This window comes from Emys orbicularis, chromosome 2 (assembly GCF_028017835.1).
Source record: "Emys orbicularis isolate rEmyOrb1 chromosome 2, rEmyOrb1.hap1, whole genome shotgun sequence".
Lineage (NCBI taxonomy): Eukaryota > Metazoa > Chordata > Testudines > Emydidae > Emys > Emys orbicularis.
Genome location: NC_088684.1, coordinates 129,661,918 through 129,682,034, shown reverse-complemented (window position 1 = coordinate 129,682,034; position 20,117 = coordinate 129,661,918). Strand labels below are relative to the sequence as shown.

The following is a 20,117-nucleotide window of genomic DNA, read 5'->3' as shown; positions in this document are numbered from 1 at the left end:
TCAACACAAGCGAGGAGCTCAGTGCTGCTGGGAGCTGCACACACACTGGGGGAAGCTCCTGGAGAGACAGGGGCAGGGCAGCCACGAGCCAATCCCCTGCCCCTGCCCTTGCCAGGGGCGCCCCCTCGAGAGCTGCGGTTCGGCCCTCCCCCCGCAGCCCCTTTAGGCTCTGACATCCCCCCTCCCGACACACTCCTTGGAAGGGGATGAAGCAGCAAAACCCAGCCAAGAGACAACATGAGGGATAGGTGGGAGCTGACGCCCCCGCCCCGGGCAGCCCTTCATAGCCGCAGCCTCCGTCCGGAGTCAGGGTGCAGGCAGCAGAGTCCTGTCGCTGCCAGGGAAATGCTGCCCCGGGTGCTGCTGGCTCCTGGGGTCCCCGTCCGTAGTAAGAACTGTGGCTCATGCGTTGGCAGTCAGTCAATCATGCGAATAGGACGGGAAGTAAGTCTCTTACAGAAGTCATGCCATTAGCCTAGAGCAACGTGTACAGCCAGCCCTGCTCCCGTCGCCTGTCCGCTCTCGCCTCGCCTCGCGGGGCTGGCCGCACGTGGCTGCAGTTCAGTGGTTCGGGGTGGAGGTGAGATCCTGAAGAACAGAAAAGACAGAGCTTGGGTTACAAACAGCGCCCTGCTGGGGGCCCCCGCAGCGCAGTAGGCCAGAGCTGGGGGCATGACCCAGTGCTCCACTTACAGGCATGGCCACAGCAGCTCAGAGGGACTGGCTGGTGCTGGGGGCAGGGACAAAGGGAGGGGGGCAGCTGGCTGGATGTGAGACCCTCTGGCACCCAACGCTGCAGCACCCAGCAAAGGGCCAGATGCCGGCTGAAACCAGCCCCTGCCTGTTCATTGCCCAGGGCCTGGAGCCACAGCTGTGAACAGTAGGAGTCAGCTACCGGCTCAAAGGGAACAGGCCCCGGCAATGGCTGTCTGCATGTGCTCAGCCGAGGCGGCTGTGTGGGGGATGCAGAGGCGTGAGGCAGAATGCACAGACTGGCGGTTACTGCCCTGTGGTGGTCTGGGAGGGGAGGTGGTCCCTGGGCAGGGTGTGATGGTGAATGCAGTGCAGGCAGCACAGCTGGCTGGGCCAGACTGGCAGCTCGCAGAGCACGGCTGAGGGAGCAGGGAGGCCCTGCCCCCGGCGACAGCCAGCCCCAGGACTCCCTCCCAGGAGCACTGCAGAGAAATGAGCTAGGGGGATACCTGTGTTCCGGCAGCACAGGCACAAACGACAGAGACCCGAGGGAGCGCCTGTCCTTGTGGGGCAGGCACCCATCCCCCGGCTCAGTCGGTGCCTGGCTGTGCTCTAGCAATATAGAGGCAGCTGGGAAAGGGGTCCTGCTGCAGATCAGCCCCCTGGTCTCTGAGCAGGAACCGCAGCACTGCAGGGACAGCAGTGCAGGCCGTGTCCAAGCAGGCATCCGGCTGGACCGGGCCACGGGAGCGATGTCCCAGCACCAGGAAACGACCCAACACCCAGAGTCACGGCGTCCCATGCACAAGCCGCACCGAGGGCAATGCAGGAGGCACCAGCCCTGTGCTCGCCCCACGGCCCTGGCATCCAGCTGCCAGATCTGGCTCAGCGCTCTGAGACCCGCGCAGACGTCACTGGGGACAGGCCCTGAGCAGCCAGGAGATCCTGGTGGGAGTGGAGCCTGGTGCTTCCACCCCGCCGGCAAAATCAACCATCTCTGTCATCGGCAGGCACTGCCCGCTGCCCCCTTTGCCCATTCGCCCCCCAGGAACAATGCACCGGACACCCTGCCACGGGCATGCAGCCCCCCGCCCCCTCACTACTGCACACATACCTGCCGTGGGCACACTGACCTTCCTATTCCCTCACCGCTGCCTGCTCCCTACACTCCACCCTGGGCACATGGCCCCCGCAGCCATGGGCCACTGCCTGCACCCTCCTCCCACCACTGCTCACAGCCCCCAGCCCTACCTACAGCCGCCTGCAAGCTGTAGGTTCCCTGCTGCCCTCTGGTGCCCAGAGCCCCTCATGACACCCCCGAGAAGGCCCTGCATGGCATGTTACAGCACTGCCAGTCAGCAACGCCCAATGGGTGCTGCGGGTGCAAGCGGCTCATGTGGCAGGCGGAAGCGGCTGTGAGTTATGGGTGCTATGAGCAGGGGCTGGCCTCCCCCAGGGCAATGCGCAGCTCCCTGCGGCACCCAGCCGCCGGGAAGGTGTTTGACATGAGGAGGAGCTGCCGTGTGTCAGCCCCATGCTCCCGGGCACGTGGCACCTCATTCCAGGAAACCCGACCCCAGACCCAGGCTCCAGGACAAGCTCCGGGTCACAGCTGACAGCGCAGGGGCTGCCTGACAGGCTGGGATGTCAGCAACTTGTCACCGGTGCAGCATTCGGGGCTATTTATAGCAGCGGCACCGGGGCCTCTGCAAGCGGCAAGGTGAGCACGCAGAGCAATGGGGAGTGGAGCCCAGGGCAAAGCTCAGCCCGAGAGCTGGCAGGGAAGGACTGTGCCACAGGCAATCTCCACAGCACTGCAGGCTGTAGTTACTGGTTACAATCCCCTGGAATGCTGTCACTATGGTAACACCATCCTGGCCACCACGGTACACTGTAACCCGGGGTAACAATGCCCTTGGCTGTCGTAACCGTGGTGACACCACTGCAGTCCCCACGGTACACTGTAACCTGGGGTAACAATGCCCTTGGCTGTCATAATCGTGGTGACACCATTGCAGCCCCCACGGTACACTGTAACCCAGGGTAACAATCCCCCTAGCTGTCGTAACCAAGGTGACACCCTGACACACCCCTCCCCTGGAATGCCATGTGAGACAGACAGACAGACAGCGTGCAGTGTGCAGAGAAGCCAGCCTCCTTCCCCAGGAGCAGCATGGGGCTCGCAGGCTTGGCAGCAGAGGGGAAGAGGCAGCCAGCTCTGGGCTTGTTCTCCAGCATGCCCTAATGGAGCAGCTGTGTCTCCTGCCCCTCTGGGCCGGGGGAGCGCACAGTGGCTGGGTGGGCTCCATGCAGGGCACATGGCACAGAGAGCTGGATCTGTAGTCAGAACAAAGGTGGCATTACCTCAGAAGAGGCCCTGGGGGGGGGTCACTGCTTTCCCCTTTTCAGGCTGGCTCGTTTCACTATGTAAGCCCCCATCCTGCCCCCGATCAGCTCCGATTCTGGGACGTGCCCTCGCGCCTCCTCCTGGGGAGAGCAGCAGAGAGAGGAAGCAGGAGGCGTCACACAGACAGACAGACAGAGAGAGGACAAGGAGGAGGACGGGAGAGCAAGCTGGCAAGGAGAAGGCTGCAGCAAGGTGGGAAGCGTGGCCCCTCGCAGCCCCAGAGGTACAGCAGAAGGGCACAGGGAAGGAGAGGAGGCCAGGGAGGATCCAGCCAGAGCCCTCAGGGAGCCCTGCATGGCCGGGTGCATGGCTGTGCTGCCCAGAGCTAGCGAAGGGCCGGAAGAGGAGCAGGCTCTGTACCTTGGTGCCCAGACTGTCCTGATGCAGGATGGCATATTTCATAAAGTGATCTGCCTCAGCTTCCAGCTCCTGGGGCTCCTGCAGAGAGCCCTCAAGAATCACCTCCTTCTCCTCGTCTCCCGCGCTGATCCGCCGCACCACCTTCCGGATGATCTGCAGAGAGCAGGCATTAGAGCTGCCTGCCACAGGCCAGGCTAGGCCCCAGACACCCCCAGGGATGCGGCCACAGCACCCTGCCGGTCCTACTCCCGCTTGGCCCTGCCCTGCCATCGGCACCCCACGCTGGGGCACGCTGCTCCCCTGAGACAGGGCTGGGGGAGGGGTTTTTCCAGGGAAGAATATCCATCCCTGGGGACAGGGAGAGCAGGGCAGATGCTGGGCAGAGACTGGGGGGCTCTGTGTCTGGCCCGTACTCACCTTCTTGGTGACAATGTTGCCTTGCTCGTCAGTGAATTGCTCCTCGGTCACCTGCTCCCCCGGAATATCCTGAATCTGATTGCCCTGCAGCGCCAGAGGGGAGAATAGAGTGAGGCAGTGAGGGGGAGGGCAGGGAGCCAACACCCCACGGGCAGCCCCTTGTGTTCACTGCGGGGCACCAAGTGCAAAAGTCCCCAGCCCCTGCATAAGTGACACCAAATCCGACTTCCCCGCCGACTGCCAACCCCCTGCACACACCCCACCAGCCCCCGGCCCTGCCAGCCCCCTCACTGGAAAGCGCAGGGGCAGGGCCAGCACCAGGGCACGCTAGTGCTACACTCTGTGCAGGCAGGAACGAGCCAGGCTCAGCGCCCTGAGCTGGAAGAGGAGGTGCCGAGCCAGGCTGGCTCTGCATGGCTCCCCTGGGGCCAGCGACAGCCCCACAGGCAGGGCAGTGCCCGCTGCCTCGGGGCTCCCACTCCCCGCCCGTGTTACCTTCACGATGACACGCCGACGGACCACCCTGGTGGAGATGGACTCCTCGTCGTCCGTCAGCTCCTCGCTCTCGCCCAGCTCCTTGTCCAGCTCCTGGTGGACGTGCTTGAGCAAGAAGCGCACAGAGCCCTTGACAATGTGTAGGACATTCTGGCAGCTGACCAGGAAGAAGCCCAGCAGCACCAGGGTGATCAGCAGCTGGGTCAGGAAGGCCAACATGGTGCGTCTGCTATGGCCACAAGCGCATGGCCACTTGCTGAGCCCAGAGCCTAGATCCCAGCCCTGGCGTTGCTCTGCGGTGGGGCGTGTGCACCCTGCCTCTGGCTCGGCTGCCCCCTGCTCTGCGCACAGCCTGGGGCAGGCTGCTGTAATTGTAGCCGCTGCATACCAGTCGGCTGCACCACTTGCTGGGCAGGCAGGTGGGTTTGTCCTCTGCACTCGGAGCTCTGTCAAAGTCATCTGGCCTCAGACTGACAGCCGTGGCCCCTCCCCCGCAGGCAGAGTGGGGGCCACCACCTCCCAGTGCCTCTGCGGGCTGGCTGCAGATGGGGCAGGAGGGCAGCATGGGTGATATGAGCCTAGGCTCCTGCGGGGGACTGGGGCTGGGACTTCTCACCCCCCAGCTGACTTGTAAGGAGCGCGGAAAAGTCACGCAGCCCCTCAGTGACTCCAGCCAAGGGGCTGCAAGCCAGCCAGCCCCCAGCATTGCTGCATTCACTGCAGGGCTCTTCCCCCCACGTCCCCCACCCTGGGGCTCCTGGGAAGTGCTCTGGGAGGAGTGGGTCCAGGGCACCCCGCAGCACCCCAGGGCCTGCTACGCCATGCCCACCCTGCTCACGTGCCATTCTGTACAAGCCCTGCCCCGGCACTGCCCAGCTCTGCCTGGCCACGGCAGGATTCCCAAAACCCCAGCCCTGCCCCAGGCCATCCGGGCCAGCTCTATTTCTGGACTCTCCATGCCTGGTGCTGGCTGACCCGGAGAGGGCAGGCGCCCTGGGAGCTACCCAATTAGGAAGCATGCAGGGTGGCTGTCTGGGTTATAAATGAAGAACAGAGGCAGAGGCTCATATGTGAAATCAAACCCCTGGGTCTAGCGCAAGCCAGGCTATTCTGGGCCCCTTCCCCCGCAGGAGCCAGGGCAGGGAGGCTGGCAGGGGGCAGTGCCCGGAGCTGGGGGCAGGGCAGCGGGAGGCACTCGCCCAGCACTCTGTCCAAAGCATGGGTTATCCTGCTGAGGGACCCCAGCTGCTGGGCAGATCACCAGGCTCTAGTGCCTCTGTTCAAGAAGCGCAGGTTCCCCAGACAGGGCAGCCTGGCGTTCACTCCTGTGTGCGCTCTGGCCCCCGGCGAGGGCACCGTGGGCCTCACACACAGCGAGGGGGCTCCAGCCAGTGGGCTCTATTGCAATGCCCAGCCCCCGGGGGCTGGCTCTCGCTGCCACCCTCGTACCCTTGTTTGCCTGAAGAAGCTGCTATCCGCCTCCTCCAGCCACTGGCTGTAGTCCTGGCTCCTCGTGTGCTGGGGCTGCCAGTCGCTCTCCTCGGGGGGGTCGATTCGCAGACGCTCGGCCGGGGGCCCCAGAACCTGCTCCTGGCCCCTCCCCTGGGGGGCTGCACCAGGGGCCGCTCTGGGCAGCAGACGTGGGCTTCTGGGGACCCCCTCCTGCCAGGAGCCCTCAGGCAGGTCCTGCAGGCAGGAGACAAAGGAGCCTTCTGCATTCCAGTCCCTCAGCCTGGGCAGCAGAGAGAGGAACAAGGACAGAGAGAGAGACACCGTCAGTTTCTACCCTCCGGCACAGTGCCCCCCATGTGGGCCCAGCCTCGCCCTCCTGCCCCCCACAGGCTGTCGGCCCTCCTGACCGGCCTTTGCACTCAGAGCCCGTTTGTAACGTGGATCTCGAACTAGCCCTACATCCTACTTCCCACCCCACCCACGGAGCAACAGACGCCCTCCGGAGACACCCAGGGGCAGCCGCGCCCTGTCTGATGGCACAAGGAGCAGGTGAGGAAGGGGCGGGAGCTGGCCTAGAGGCCAGCCAGGCCCTTCATGCTACACAGGGTCAGGTACGCCCTGCGCCTGCCTGCCCCAGGCACTATGGCAAGGAGCGGCAGGGACTGCCAGGCAGCCCTCCGCCCTGGCAGAGCACCTTCGTCGGGAGCTCAGCTCCCTGCCAACGAGAGCACCACGGCCATCCCCTGGAGCTGGGCTGGCACGCCAGGTGGTTGTGAGGGATTCCCCAAAGCCACGGGCAGCTCCCTGGCTGATCCAGTCCTTCCCCTGGCCCAGTGCGCACCCGGCTCTCTGGGGCATCATGCTCAGACGGGGGCCTACGGCGCAGCAGCTGCACTGCCCACCTCCCCCCAGGGCCCTGCCCCGTGGCATGGGCACCCCAAGGGTCCCTCGGGCTGCCCTGCCCAGCTCCAGGCAGCCTGGCCAGGGAGCATTACCTGCCCTTGCTCCTCTCCACGACTCGGCTCACAGTTGGCGACTCCAGGATCCTGGCCTGCACCCTCTGCTGGCCTGAAACAAAAGAGACTTCATCCTCCGAGCCCTGCTCCCCCGCCAGCCCGGCCTGGCGCTCACAGGCTGGCAGTTTCACCTCTGACCTCTGACCTTCCTCCTGCTCCAGCAGGTCGATAAGGCCATTCATGGCATCTGAATCCACTGTGTCGTCCTCAGCCAGATCCAGTGAGCCCAGGTGGTCCGGGCCGTGCACGTCATCCAGCAGCTGCCCCGGGAAGCGGCCTTCACTCACGGCGTCCGAGTCCTCGGCCTTGCTGCACTCCAGGGAGGAGTCTTCGGCAGTTACCAGCGAGGGGGTGAGCCCCGAGGACCACACCTGCATGTCGGACAGCTCCAGCAGGGCGTCCTGCTCAGTGGGGGCCATGGGGATGGCGTCCAGGATGGCCACCTCGTTCCAGTACTGGTCTGCACGCAGCGGGGACGGCAGCGTGTACTGCAGGGAGGCAGGGGAGAGGAGCTCATCCTGCAGCGAAGTGTAACCTGCAGGGGCAGACAGAGGCGACAGCTCCAGCAGCCGTTCTCCGCAGACACGGAGAGGAGGGGACAGGCCCACGCTGCCCCCAGCCCCTTGGGCAGCGCTGCGCTCCCTGTGTCACAGTCCAGGGCAGAGGAGCGCCCCAGAGCAGCCACCGCCCCAGCGCCCTGCACTGCTCCCCTAGCGGCTCTGCCCGTGCCCCAGTGGGAGGGTCTGAGACAGGAGCACAGGCAGCCTGAGGGCACTTTGGGATGTGTCGGGGGAGGCAGGCGGGTGCCTCGGGCAGCACCTGGCCCTGGGCTGGTCCCAGTGAGTTAGACAACAGGACCCCCTTGGCAGGGTGAGCTGCCTCCAGCTGGGTTCCTGGGAGGGGCGGGCACACCTGCTCGTGTTTTACTTCTCTGGAGCCTGAGTGCACGGTGTGGTGCTGTGCCAGCCCCCCCCAGCTCTGCTGGTGCCCCCCAACCCCCTGCTATAACCACCCCGGGCTCCCCTGCCCCACAGCTCCACCGGTGCCCCCTGCTAACCCTGCCCCAGGCTCCCCTGCCCCACAGCTCCGCCGGTGCCCCCTGCCAACCCTGCCCCAGGCTCCCCTGCCCCACAGCTCTGCCGGTGCCCCCTGCTAACCCTGCCCCGGGCTCCCCTGCCAACCCTGCCCCAGGCTCCCCTGCCCCACAGCTCTGCCGGTGCCCCCTGCTAACCCTGCCCCGGGCTCCCCTGCCAACCCTGCCCCAGGCTCCCCTGCCCCACAGCTCTGCCGGTGCCCCCTGCTAACCCTGCCCCGGGCTCCCCTGCCAACCCTGCCCCAGGCTCCCCTGCCCCACAGCTCTGCCGGTGCCCCCTGCTAACCCTGCCCCGGGCTCCCCTGCCCCACAGCTCTGCCGGTGCCCCCAGCTAACCCTGCCCCGGCTCCCCTGCTAACCCTGCCATGGGCTCCCCTGCCTCACAGCTCTGCCGGTGCCCCCTGCTAACCCTGCCCTGGGCTCCCCTGCCCCACAGCTCTGCCGGTGTCCCCCAGCCCCCTGCTAGCCCTGCCTGGGCTCCCTCCCCATCCCTGCTGAGATCTCTCAATTCCGACCCGCAGCGCCCCCTTGCCAGTCTTGTGCCTCCACATAGCTAAGCCTCCGGGCTGAACTCTGGCCTGGCTCCGTGAGAGACGGTATGGGATCCCCCTGGACTGCAGCTCCCAAACAGAATGGGGCAGAGGCAGGAGGGTGGGGGCTTCGGAAGCCCCTCTGATCAGGGCTGGCTGGTTTGTGGGCTGCAGGCAGAGCTAGCCAGCCAGGCCCCTCCTGCCCTATAGGCCCAGCGCAGCAGCTGTGCATGGGGGAGGCTGGGTGCACAGGGACCCAATGCCCCGGCAGCAGCTGCTCAATTCCCGAGCCACCCGCTGAGCCCCAGGTGGGCATTAAAATGGAGATGCGGCTGGGCAGTGGTGGGGCACGGATGGGCCATGCCCAGAGACCCTGCAGGCCCTGGAGGGCTCTGGACATTTCTCCTACCCAACAGCCCTGAGGCAACCATCAGTGATGGCCACAGGGCGTCGCACGTCCTGGGGACACTTGGGGGCAGGGTAGGGGCATCCCAGTAGCACCTGTGGTGGGCAGGGAGGGGGCATCGTGGTGGCACCTCTGCTGCCATTTGCATGCCCGTGGAGAGCATGTCACGGGCATTTCCGCAGGGAGCTGTGCCCTGGCGCTGAGGCTGCGCTGGCACTTTGCCCTGTAACCAAACCGGCTCCACACAGCCCTGGGGCTCCGGCACGAAGGACCCCGCCCCGGTCACTCTGGGGCTGCGAGTGTGGCCAGTCCTTGCACCTTGTGGCCGAGTGCACGGGGCAGCCCTGCACATCACGCTGCCTCCGCCTGTTCATGCCCTGCTCTGCCCAGGTGCCAGGCACCCAGTCACTGGCTCTGATCTGAACTCGTGTCTGCAGCACAGAGCCGTCCTTGCCCTGCAGCAGGGCACTCACCAGCACTAGCCAAGACATGCCCAATGCTGGGCACACCCTGACCAGACCTCCAGAGCCATCACCTCTCGCCCAACCCAGGGAACAGGCCTGGGTCGCTCCCTACAGACTGGCCAGGCTGCAATGGCTCCGGCACGGGGGCTGCCCCACTCCCGTCTCTCAGCTCCCCTGAGCCACGCCAACCTCCTCTCCCCCAACATCAGCACCCGGAGAATGTGTCACCTGCCTCCTCAGCCTGCACGGCCCCTGCGATTCTGCTGCCCACACAGCCTGGGGGCTCTGCTGGCTGGGCCCAGAGTCGCTGCTGCCCAGGGCTCTGCAGGGCTCTGCTGCGCTGGCAGCTTGCTGCTAACTGAGGCAGCGGGGTGCACCACAGCTGTTCCAGGGCGTCCAGCAACACTTCCTTGCAGGGGGCACGACTCCCTCTGAGGGGCGTTTGGCTACTAACCCTTCTGGGCCATGGGCTCAGTGCTGGGCACGGGCCATCACCCCCTGGGCTGGGCACAGAGTGAGTTAGGGCCAGGCCTGGCACAGCACAGCAGCACCCGGGTTCTTCACCAGGCAGGTGGCTTTGCTCGCCCGGCTCCCACTCAGAGCGGGGGTGCTGGGGGTGCCGTGTGGAGCCGGCCCTGGGGCATTGCTGGGGGAAGCACACGGAGGGCCACGCGGACACACACAGCCATGAGGTGGGGGCAGTGCCTTGGTGCCATGCACTCGCCGGAGCAGGACGGCGGCTCTCCCAGGGCTCAGCTGAGGTGGAGACAGTGGAGACAGGCAGTGGAGGAGGATGAGAGAACAACAGGTCAGGAGGAGGTCAGAGGAGAAAGGTGACAGGATGTGATCAACAGGAGCGGCCTGCACCTGGCAGCCCTGAATGGCGTGTATGAGAGAACACAGAACAAGGGGGAAGAAAGCATTCAGCATGCAGAGCTCATGGCTACGCCTCAGGGCAAGGCACAGGGGCCCAAAGGGACTCCTGCCGCCAAGGCTGGCACCCCACCACACCCCCGGCACCCAGCCTCACCCCCCCGCCTGGGCCCAAAGGGACACCGGACCACGACACTTACTGCAGGCGCCTGACCGTGCCCCCGGCCCCCAGCCCTGTCTGATCACATGCTGCTGCCCAGCACAGGGTGTCACAGGCTACAAGAGAAGTGGTGTGAGCCCAGCTCGCAGCAGAAGGCAGGCAGAGGGCAGAGACCTGCCAGCAGGGCACGTCCGCTCACTAGTAACATGCTGCAACCCAGGCTGAGCCTGAAGAGCCTGAGGGGCCCAAGGAGGATGGGAGTGCAGGCTGGAGAGCTGGGGTCAGGCCTTACAGGGTGGGGTAAGTCTACACTGGAGCTGGAGGGGTCGTTTCCAGCATGGGCAGACGTATGGGCATGTTAAAAGGAGCCGTGTGGCTGCTGCAGGCTGGGCGGCAGGAGGGGCAGGCCACTCCCAGGACATTCCTAGAGCCTGGTTGGGACTGGCCCTGGGGCACTTAGCTCCTTGCAGCTGCACTTCTCCCAGAGCGCTAGTACGGGCACGCCCACCCCCACTGCAGTGCAGACGTCCCCTGCAGGTGGCGCCTGCAGCACAGGAGGCTACAAATCGTGCAGATGCAGTGGTGCAGACTTCGGCCCGGGCTAGCAACCCGGCTATGGACCCAGGGTGCCGGGTTTGGGCAGCTCGTGCTGCCGCATCGACACTTTCTTAGCCGTGCTGAGGGGATGTCTACCTGTGTCGCACTCACACCTGGTCACAGCACAGAGCCACGCAGGCCTGGCCCTTGGTCTGAGGCTGCTGTCTCTGCCCACACACTCAGACAGTCTGTGGGCAGCCCAGGCAGGCTCAAAGTCCTGCCCCAGGCCCCCGAGGCTCCCCTGCCTTGACGTCAGTGGGAACTCGCATTTCCTCGGCACGGCTGAAGCAGAGCAGCCTGGCAGGGCCGCTGGTCTCAGTGACGTGTCTGTCTCTGCTTGGCTGTCACCCCGCACCGGGGCAATGTCACGCCCGCCCTGCCGAGGGACTCACCCGCGGGAGCATGGGGTCCCCAGTGGATTCACAGCCGAGTGCCAGGGACTCACCATTCATCTGGGAGGGCGAGAGGGAATAGTCCTTGTCAGTGTAATGCCGGTCGCCCTTCAGGCTGCGGCTCTGCCGGCCTGAGCCCTCCAGCATGTTGACAATCTCGCTGCGGTCAATGCTCCTCAGGGCCGCGTACAGATTCTCCACTGTCAGGGGGAGCAGCTGGTGTCATCAAAAGGCAGCACAGGCCAATCCCTGCCAGGCCGCTCTATCTCCGCTGCCCCCACCCACGGCACGCCAGCCTCACCCACCCTCTGGAAAGAGGGCCCAGCCCGAGGACTCGGCCATCCTCAAACTGCAAACCCGCCTGGGAACAGATACGCATGCAGACCTGTGACCCAGCACAGGCCAGCTGTGCACGGAAACCAGCAGCACACATCTGCATACGTATGAGCCAGCGTAGCATGGCGTGTGCAAGGAAGCACTGCATGTCTGTGGATGGGCCGGCCCCACAGCTCCATCATGGGATGGGCAAACTGGCCCAGCCTCTTTTGAGGGGAAAGACTGGATAGGATATAGTGGTCCCCTGTTCCCCAAACTGCCTTGCCTACCCATGCCTGGCACGGCTCCCTGGCCTGCTGTGCATATCCACCACCTGTCCCAGCTCTCTGGCCCACCCTACCTACTCATGCCTGGCCTTGCGCCCCGGCCCGCCCTGCCTACCCACTCCCGGCCCAGCTCCCTGGCCAACACGCCTGCTAGAGCCCCAGACTGGTGGCACAGAGCACCTGTGGAACCCTGGGGTGCTAGCTGTGCCCCCGCCCCTGCAGAAGGTGGCAAATACCCACTCTTGGCATTCTTGCCCTCACGGCTGACCCACAGGTTGAGCAGGGCCACACTCTGCTCCAGCAGGGAGTTGGGGTTCTCTACCCGGATCCTGTTGATATCGTCCACCCCAAACTGCAGCTCCCGGGCCAGCTCTGTAGGAAACACAGCCTGTGTGTTAGGCATCATTCCAGGCTCCCGTGCAGCAAAGAGAGCAGGGGGAAGCACCTCTGCTCGAGACACTTCTAGGCAAGTAGCCCTGGGGATGCCACCCAGGTCCAGCCGTCCCCCACGTGTCTCCACCCACGTCCACCCAGAGCTGCTGACATCCCGCCCGTGCGACAGAACAATGGGAAGGGGTGGGGAGTAAAAGGGCAGAAGGTCCAAATTTAGTGTCACCGGATGTGAAACTGGGCCCACTGGGCTCAGCCTGGCTGCCTGCAGCTGGGTCACAAACTGCTCCAGCTAGGGAGAAGCTGGGAAGGACAGTTCCTGAGCCTCCTGGTAGCAATGGCTGTAATGTAACAAGCGATATCAGCACTGCCCCTGCCGGGTTGGGACCCAGTGCCAAAGACCTCGCTGCCCTGCTTCAGGAAGCAGGAAAACTTACAAATGCAGAGCAAAATCCTGTCCTGGCTGGCACAGAGATGGGGTGTGTGCGCATGCTAGCAGGTGTGCAGAGTGCACAGGTGCGTGCCTGCGTGTATGGAAGAGGGCAGTGCACAAGAGTGTACATCCATGCCACTGGGCGGTGCACAGCAGTGTGTGCATGTGGAGGTGTGTGTGCACATCCACGCAAGAGGGCGGTGCACCAGAGTACATGGGCACACAAGGCAGTGGTGCACTGGTGTGGAATCAAAGAGGTAGTGCACAGGCATGTGTGCATGGGCATGTGCAAGGGGGATGTGCGAGAGGACAATGCACCAGCATGCAGGGACGTGCAAGGGGACGGTGCACCTGCGTGCGGAGACGTGCAAGGGGACGGGGCACCGGCGTGCATGCACACTGGCTGGGACTGTACTCTCTTTCCTAGCCCCGCTGTCAGGGAGACAGAGCAGGATGTGGACCCGGTGCTCCCAGTGAACACACCCAGCCACCTGCCGCAGCAGCCTACCCATGTGCTGCTGTTGGGGTGTCCACAGATGTAGGAGGCTGCCCAAGCAAAGCCTCCAATTGCTCCACAGCCCCCAGAACAGTCCCACCACCGGACAGGCAGCGCAAACTCGCGCCTGCTGTCAGCCCAGCTACCTGATTCGATGTCAGAGCGAGCTGGGCCGGGCAGCACCCCGCACTGCATTGCCCTGCCCTGCTGGGACCTGGGCGCAGCGCGAGCAAAGCCTGCCCTGGTGCACTGAGCAGCAGAGAGCCGGAGTCTGCATCCCCGCGGTGCAGAGAGCGCCAGGCACAGACTCACCAGCCCAGCTGAGGCCCAGTTGCTCCGAGATAACAGCCATCTTCACGTCAGCCTTCTCCGTGCCGCTTAGAGAGCCTAGGGGGATATGAGCATGTCACAGCTGTCCCTGCTCAGGCCCTGCTACCTACTCGCAGCCTGGTGTGGTCGCAGGCAGGGAACCGGCCAGAACCCAGAGAAAGCACTGCACTCCCCTCTGTGTGGGGTAGGGAAGAGGCAGCCAAGCCACTGGGCCCAGCCCCTCCCTCTTGTGACCAGTGGGCTGTGGAGGGCCAGGAGGAGAAGCCAGGCCAGGGATGGATAGGCAGGGGGGTGGGGAAAGCCGCGCCGCAGGGCGGATAAGCAGGACAGGCTCGGGGGTGGATAGGCGGGGCAGGCTCGGGGGTGGATAGGCGGGGCAGGCTGGGGGGTGGATAGGCGGGGCAGGCTCGGGGGTGGATAGGCGGGGCAGGCTCGGGGGTGGATAGGCGGGGCAGGCTCGGGGGTGGATAGGCGGGGCAGGCTCGGGGGTGGATAGGCGGGGCAGACTGGGGGGGTGGATAGGCGGGGCAGGCTCGGGGGTGGATAGGCGGGGCAGGCTCGGGGGTGGATAGGCGGGGCAGGCGGGGGGATGGATAGGCGGGGCAGGCTCGGTGGTGGATAGGCGGGGCAGGCTCGGTGGTGGATAGGCGGGGCAGGCTCGGGGGTGGATAGGCGGGACAGGATGGTGCCCAGCTGGGCGTGGATAGCCAGGGCAGGCTGCATACCCAGAGTGCTCTCACTGAGGATGCTGTATCTCTCTCGCAGAGCCAACGGTGTCAGAGTCCTCCTTCGCTCCTCGCTGCCGGTCCCCTGGAGGAGAAGCCACCATAGGTCACCAGCCCCACAGGGAATGGAGCCATCCAGCCCCTCAGCCTGGGAGCTCCCTGGCGGTGACTGGCAGGGCCCAGGGAGCCCAGCCCACCCCAGGGGGGCCATGGCGTGAGGGCAGGGGCAGGAGCTCGGCACGGCTGGCAGAACATTGGAGCCAGCCCCGGCCGTCACTGTCAGGGACACATTAAAGCATGTCGTGGTGCCGCAGCAGATCCTGGCCGGGCGTGTCCCAAGCTGGCGTGAAACGCGGTGTGGGGCACGCAGCTCCCCTATGGCTGAGTGTGGGGGAGGCCCCAGTGCCCAGCACCTCCCTGCATGGCTAGAGGAAGGCGTCAGGAATGCTGCCTAGGCCCCTGGCCTAGTGCTCACTGACCTTGGTGCATGGTGGCATGGTGATGTTCAGGTGGCACAGGACATGCTGCAAGTCCTCGTACTTCATGGCCTTGCGCAGGAAGGAGAGTGAGCCACCTGCCTCCCGGCTGCTGTCCCGCACCTAGACACCACAACACAGGTGGGCATGGAGCAGAGACAGGCCCGCTGCCCAGCCCGGCCCAGCCGCTCAAACCCTCAGGTGGCTGTTACCTTGACGGGGATGGCCAGCCGGTTCTCCTGGAAGGACTGGAAGTGGAAGCTGCGCTGCTGCGTGGCCTTCTTGACAGGCACCAGGTTCCCCGAGAGCTCAACATGCAGAGGCATCCCCTCCAGCACCTGGGGAGAGCGAGGAGGGGTCAGGCTCAGAGCTCCCTTCTCCCCTGCCCCACAGGGCCCCAGCACGGTGTGGGGGCCTCAGGCAAAGCTGGGTGCAGAGACTCCTCCCCGACGTCCCTTAGCCAAGGAGCAGGCAGGTCCCAGCCCCTCCAAGCCCCCAGCACTGCAGCTGGGTAAGCAGGCGGGGGCCACACAGATCAGGCCTTGCTGTGGAGTGAGCAGGGGAGGGCTCGGACACCCTGAGGGCTGTCCGCACACCAGGCAGGGGGAGGGGCACTACCTCAATGTCCCTGCTGCGGGCCACTTCATGGAAGTTCTCGTGCTGCTCCAGCGTCTTGTCCACCTTGTCGTCAGTCATGCAGTAGCAGCGCAGTCGCCCCTCCCGTGCATTGTTCATCTTGGCAAACACCACGAACTTGGCCATGTAGGGCACGGCCGTCAGCTCCTTGTACAGCATGGTGGCAAAATGGACGGCCTCGGCCGTGCGCGGGCAATCCGCCAGCCAGAACCTGCAGGGCACGAGCCCCAAACTGGTCATTACGGCCCAGCCGGGGGCCCCTCGAGCCTGACACGCCCAGGCCAGGCCTCCCCCAGCACTAAACACCAGCGGCCCTCGCTGGCTTCCCATAAACCACATCCCAAGAACGAAGATGTCAGCTATTCCGGGCCATCCCGGGGCGCCAGGCCAGCATCGCAGTGCGCGGCACGCCAGGCACGCCGGGCACTGGATGGTCACGAGAGAGCGACAAAGGAAGAGAACAGAAAAATGGGGGAAACCCCATAAAATAAAATGAACTCCAAGGCAACCCTCCAGCATAGGGTGACCAGACAGCAAATGAGAAAAATCAGGACGGGGGTGGGGGTAATAGGAGCCTATATAAGAAAAAGACCCAAAAATCAGGACTGTCCCTATAAAATCAGGACATCTGGTCACCCTACTCCAGCATGACTGTGCGGGCTCTCCACTCGCAGCCCAGAGCAGACTAGCCCTGGGGGACTGCTCGGCCCCTGCCTTTGGCCAGGGTGCCCCCTGCTGGACATTGCTGTGTTCACGAAGACAGGGCAGGCCTGTGTTTGCACATATGTGATAGTACAGCGTGCAAGGCTTGCAGTGGCCTAGGCACGTGGGAGTCTTTGTTCAGATGCCACCGGGGCTTGGTGGTCCAGGGGCTTGAGGTGCCAGAGGTCCTGGATTCACAGCCTGGGGGAACCCTGGGAAATGCTGGCACTTTTCCCTTCGGGCAGCAAGAGCTGGGACTCAGGAGTGCTGGGTTTAGGTCCCAGCTCTGGGACTGTGGCTGAGTCACTGAATCACCTGGGCCTCAGCCCTGCTCTGTGACCCGGCCCCTGGATGGCACGCTCTGGCCAAGCTCCACACGCCCCAGAGCGCCAGCCGGGTCACCAGCCCCAGGCCACATGAGGCACTGTGCACCCGTCGCTCACCTGGCGGACACGTTGGTGGTGAAGTTGGCACACTCGTTGGCATAGACCAGCTTTGTGGTTCCTGTGATATCCTCCCACTGCGCTTGGTCTGTGCCTCCTGTAACAACACAACAGGGCCTGACACACCATCCCAGCCCGCAGAATCTGACCCTGGCCCCTTTACAGCTTGTGATCTACCCCTGCCCACCCCCGAGATCCGCCCCCTGGCCCCCTTGCTGCTTGGAATCTGCCCCTGGCTGCTTCATCCCCTGGGATCTGCCCCTCCGCTCCCTCACCACCCAGGATCCACCCCCTTGTCCCCCGGGATCCTCCACAGGCCCCTTTGCTGCCTGTGGTCTACCCTGGCCCCCTCCGTCCCCTAGGCTCTGCCCCCTGGCTCCATCAACCAGAATATGACCCCCCAGTGCCTTGTGATCTGCCCCCTACTCTACTGCGATCTGCCCCCCAGCACCCTTACTGCCCAGGATGCACCCCCTGTCTGCCTGCCCCCAGCTCCTTTAGCTCCATCCCGCCCCCTCAGCACCTTCCCCTCACCACCCCCACCAAGCCACTGCCAGAGCCGCCTGTCTGCACAGAGACCCCACTGCCCTGGAGACACTGGCTTCCACCTCCTAGCCCCCACCCAGCAGGGGAAGAGTGAACCTCATTTGCAGCAAAGCAGGGGAGAGCATGGGGAGGGGGAAGGACCCCGCGGAGCAGGGAGCCGTGCAGGGGGGAAGGGGGTAGGACCCCAGGGAGCAGGGAGCTGTGCAGAGGGGAAGGACCCCAGGGAACCGTGCAGGGGGAAACGGGGAAGGACCCCAGGGAGCAGGGAGCCGTGCAGGGGGGAAGGGGGAAGGGGGAAGGACCCCAGGGAGCAGGGAGCCGTGCAGGGGGGAAGGGGGAAGGACCCCAGGGAGCCGTGCAGAGGGGAAGGGGAGGAGAAGGAGCCCGGGAGTGGGTGGGGGGAGCAGTGCCAGGGGAAAGAGCCCCAGCATGGCGGCTGCAGCAGGGCGGGGCAGGTGCTCTCACCGATAACGCTGCAGAGCAGGCGCAGGCTGGTGGTGTCGCCCTCCCCGCTGTCTCGGGGATTGTCCTTCCAGGAGGGCGGGAGCGGGATGCGGAGCCCGATGGGCCGGTGGAACTTCCTGCGGCGCGGCTCCACGGTGACGATGGGACTGAAGGTCGCCTGGTTCCCCAGCAGCTTCGTCACCAGCTCATCCGGCACGGGCTGTGCCTGCGGGACAGAACAGGCAGGGCCATGAGGGCCAGCTCCCCCCACCCCAGCTCGGAACCGGTCACTGGCTGGCACCCCTTGCCCTGGGAGACGATGGAGTAACTGCTGCCCAGCACGGCCGGTCCGGAACCAGCCCGCTGCCTTGGAAGAGCCCGTCTCTAATTCGTCTGCCCATCCACCGCAGGGGCAGGGACACCCGGTACCTGCACAGCCGGCCCAGGCCCCATCTCTCTGTCCGTCCCCAGGGGCAGGGAGACCCAGTACCTGCACTGCCGGCCCAGACCCCGTCCCTCTGTCCGTCCCCAGGGGCAGGGAGACCCAGTACCTGCACAGCCTGCCCAGGCCCCATCCCTCTGTCCCTCTATCCGTCCCCAGGGGCAGGGACACCTGATACCTGCAGAGCCAGTTTGACTCTCTTGGTGACGGCTGTCTCCGGGAAGGTGGCCTGTACCATGGGAACCAGCGTACTCTTCAGACACCCCCCATCGGGGCCAATCAGGTCGCAGTCCTGGCAGACACGGGACATAACCACGAAGTAGAGGGGGAAATCGGTGCTGATGATGCGGCAGATCCTCTTCTTCTCCAGCTCCTCCAGGCTCTCCAGCTCTGCAGTGGCAGCCCCACCGTGAGAAAGCAGGGCCCAGCCATGCACTGGCCCCACCTCCACTTCGCCCGGCCCCATGTCACCCAGCTCCGTGCCAGCCTTGCCAACACTCTGCACCAGCCCCACTCCTGCCCCCACTCTGCCCAACCAAGCCTCAGCCCGGCCTGCATGTGCCAGCCCTGCCCAGGCACACTCTGCCTACTGCCCTGGCTGTCCCCTGCAGCCAGGCAGGGCCGCCCTGCCCCACGGGGAGCCTGCCTCTGGCCTAGCGCACTCACCTTCGTCCATGCCGTTGAGCACCTGGTCCAGGTAGCTCTCGCTGTAGCGGCTGCGGTGCTCCTTCCAGACGGAGCCGTTCTCGCTGCGCAGCACCACTAGCTCCCGATCCCGCCGCCCGTACGACGCAAAGTGTGGGATCTCCACAATCACAGGGCTGCAGGAGAGCACGGCGCTGAGAGGGGCCTGGGGCTGAGGTGTGCCGCTGCCACAGCACCGAGCGCCGCTCAGCAGGGCCTAGCCAGGAGGGAATCAAGCCGCCCAGATGGGGGAGGGCAGGGGAGCCTAGTGGGGAAAGCCCAGAAGAGGGAGCCAGGACATCTGTGTTTTGGGACTCACCCTATGGACTTGGGCAAGTCGCTTCGCACTGATCCTCGGCCTCCCCCCGCCCCAAAGGTGCAAATGCCCCCTAGGGGTCACGGGACTGGCTGCTTGCAAAGGACTCCATAGATCCCACTGGCCCATTATAATGGGGCCTGCCTGCCTGCCTGCAGCACTTGATGTCAGTGCGCTGGGCTCCCAGGCCAAGCCCCTGCCTACGGGGTGTGACGCTGGCAGGCCATGTGCCAGCTCATGCCAAGGGCCCACGTCTCTGCTGCACACTGACAAATACGTGGCTGGCACCCGTCCGGCTCACCTGTGTGTTAGTATTGTTAAAATGGGCATTAAGATTCTCAGCATGTGTTTAGACTTTAACAACGCTGGTGAGTGGCTGCCTGCATAGATCTCATAGCATCTGTATCCCAGACTGTACGGTAATATTTGAGCATTTGTTCTGTAAGCGTCTCTGCCATCGCCAAGCACCAGACAGGAGAGAGACATTAACTAGTGTAACGTGCTGCTCTCCAACAAGAGCTGTTATGTCCTGGCCAACAAGGAAGCCTCATTGACACTAGGTGGACTAAAGTGGGACACTAAAGAGGACAAAAGAGTTTGTAGCTTTGTTCTTCCCCCCATGAACATGAGTCACACAAGTGGATTCCTCCCAGCAGCTGAGTTCTCAGCTCAGAGCACGGGGGGGAAGGGAATGAAAACCTCTGACAAGAAGGAACTGGATCTCTCTGCTGCTTGAACTCTGGAGACAAGGTTTCTAGGGATCCCCAGCTGCTCAGCCTGGGTAGCCCTAAAGGACGTACGGAGCTTGCTTATTATAGAAGCTTCTAATACTTTCTGAAACGTCAGACTGGAACTCTGTGTGTATCTATGTGTATCTGCTTTAACCTTGTAAATAACATTCTTGTTTCCTTTCCCTGGTAACAAATCTGTACATCATTTGCTCCAGGACTGGCTACAAGCACTGGCTTTGGGGTGAGCTCCGAGGTGCAACTGATCTGGGGTAAGAGGCTGGACTTTGGGGCTGGGAGTGACCGGCACTGCTATGATTGGTGCTGTAAGGGACCATCTGCCACAAAGGCAGGCCCCCTTGGGTGACA

The 20,117-nt window shown here is 64.4% G+C and overlaps 1 protein-coding gene across 3 annotated transcripts in view; it reads right to left on the bottom strand.

Annotated features, from left to right (window-relative positions):
• Positions 1 to 283: 283 nt before the first annotated feature.
• The window catches only part of ANK1 (ankyrin 1), a 66,634-nt gene continuing 46,800 nt past the window's right edge, over positions 284 to 20,117 (bottom strand). The window contains exons 29-44 of one of the 3 annotated variants that reach the window (XM_065397797.1): positions 18,687 to 18,841; positions 18,199 to 18,410; positions 17,600 to 17,804; positions 16,589 to 16,685; positions 15,426 to 15,654; positions 15,020 to 15,145; positions 14,811 to 14,930; positions 14,332 to 14,416; positions 13,589 to 13,663; positions 12,198 to 12,329; positions 11,409 to 11,555; positions 6,820 to 7,375; positions 5,822 to 6,104; positions 3,878 to 3,961; positions 3,461 to 3,613; positions 284 to 588 (exon numbers count right to left, since the gene is read on the bottom strand). In XM_065397797.1, the coding sequence (XP_065253869.1) occupies positions 562 to 588; positions 3,461 to 3,613; positions 3,878 to 3,961; positions 5,822 to 6,104; positions 6,820 to 7,375; positions 11,409 to 11,555; positions 12,198 to 12,329; positions 13,589 to 13,663; positions 14,332 to 14,416; positions 14,811 to 14,930; positions 15,020 to 15,145; positions 15,426 to 15,654; positions 16,589 to 16,685; positions 17,600 to 17,804; positions 18,199 to 18,410; positions 18,687 to 18,841 (2,686 nt within the window). In that variant the 3' untranslated portion in view covers positions 284 to 561. Of the gene's footprint in view, positions 589 to 3,081; positions 3,181 to 3,460; positions 3,614 to 3,877; positions 3,962 to 4,372; positions 4,592 to 5,821; positions 6,105 to 6,819; positions 7,376 to 11,408; positions 11,556 to 12,197; positions 12,330 to 13,588; positions 13,664 to 14,331; positions 14,417 to 14,810; positions 14,931 to 15,019; positions 15,146 to 15,425; positions 15,655 to 16,588; positions 16,686 to 17,599; positions 17,805 to 18,198; positions 18,411 to 18,686; positions 18,842 to 20,117 lie in introns of those variants that run through there. The other 2 variants (XM_065397794.1, XM_065397795.1) reach the window with 2 other exon arrangements.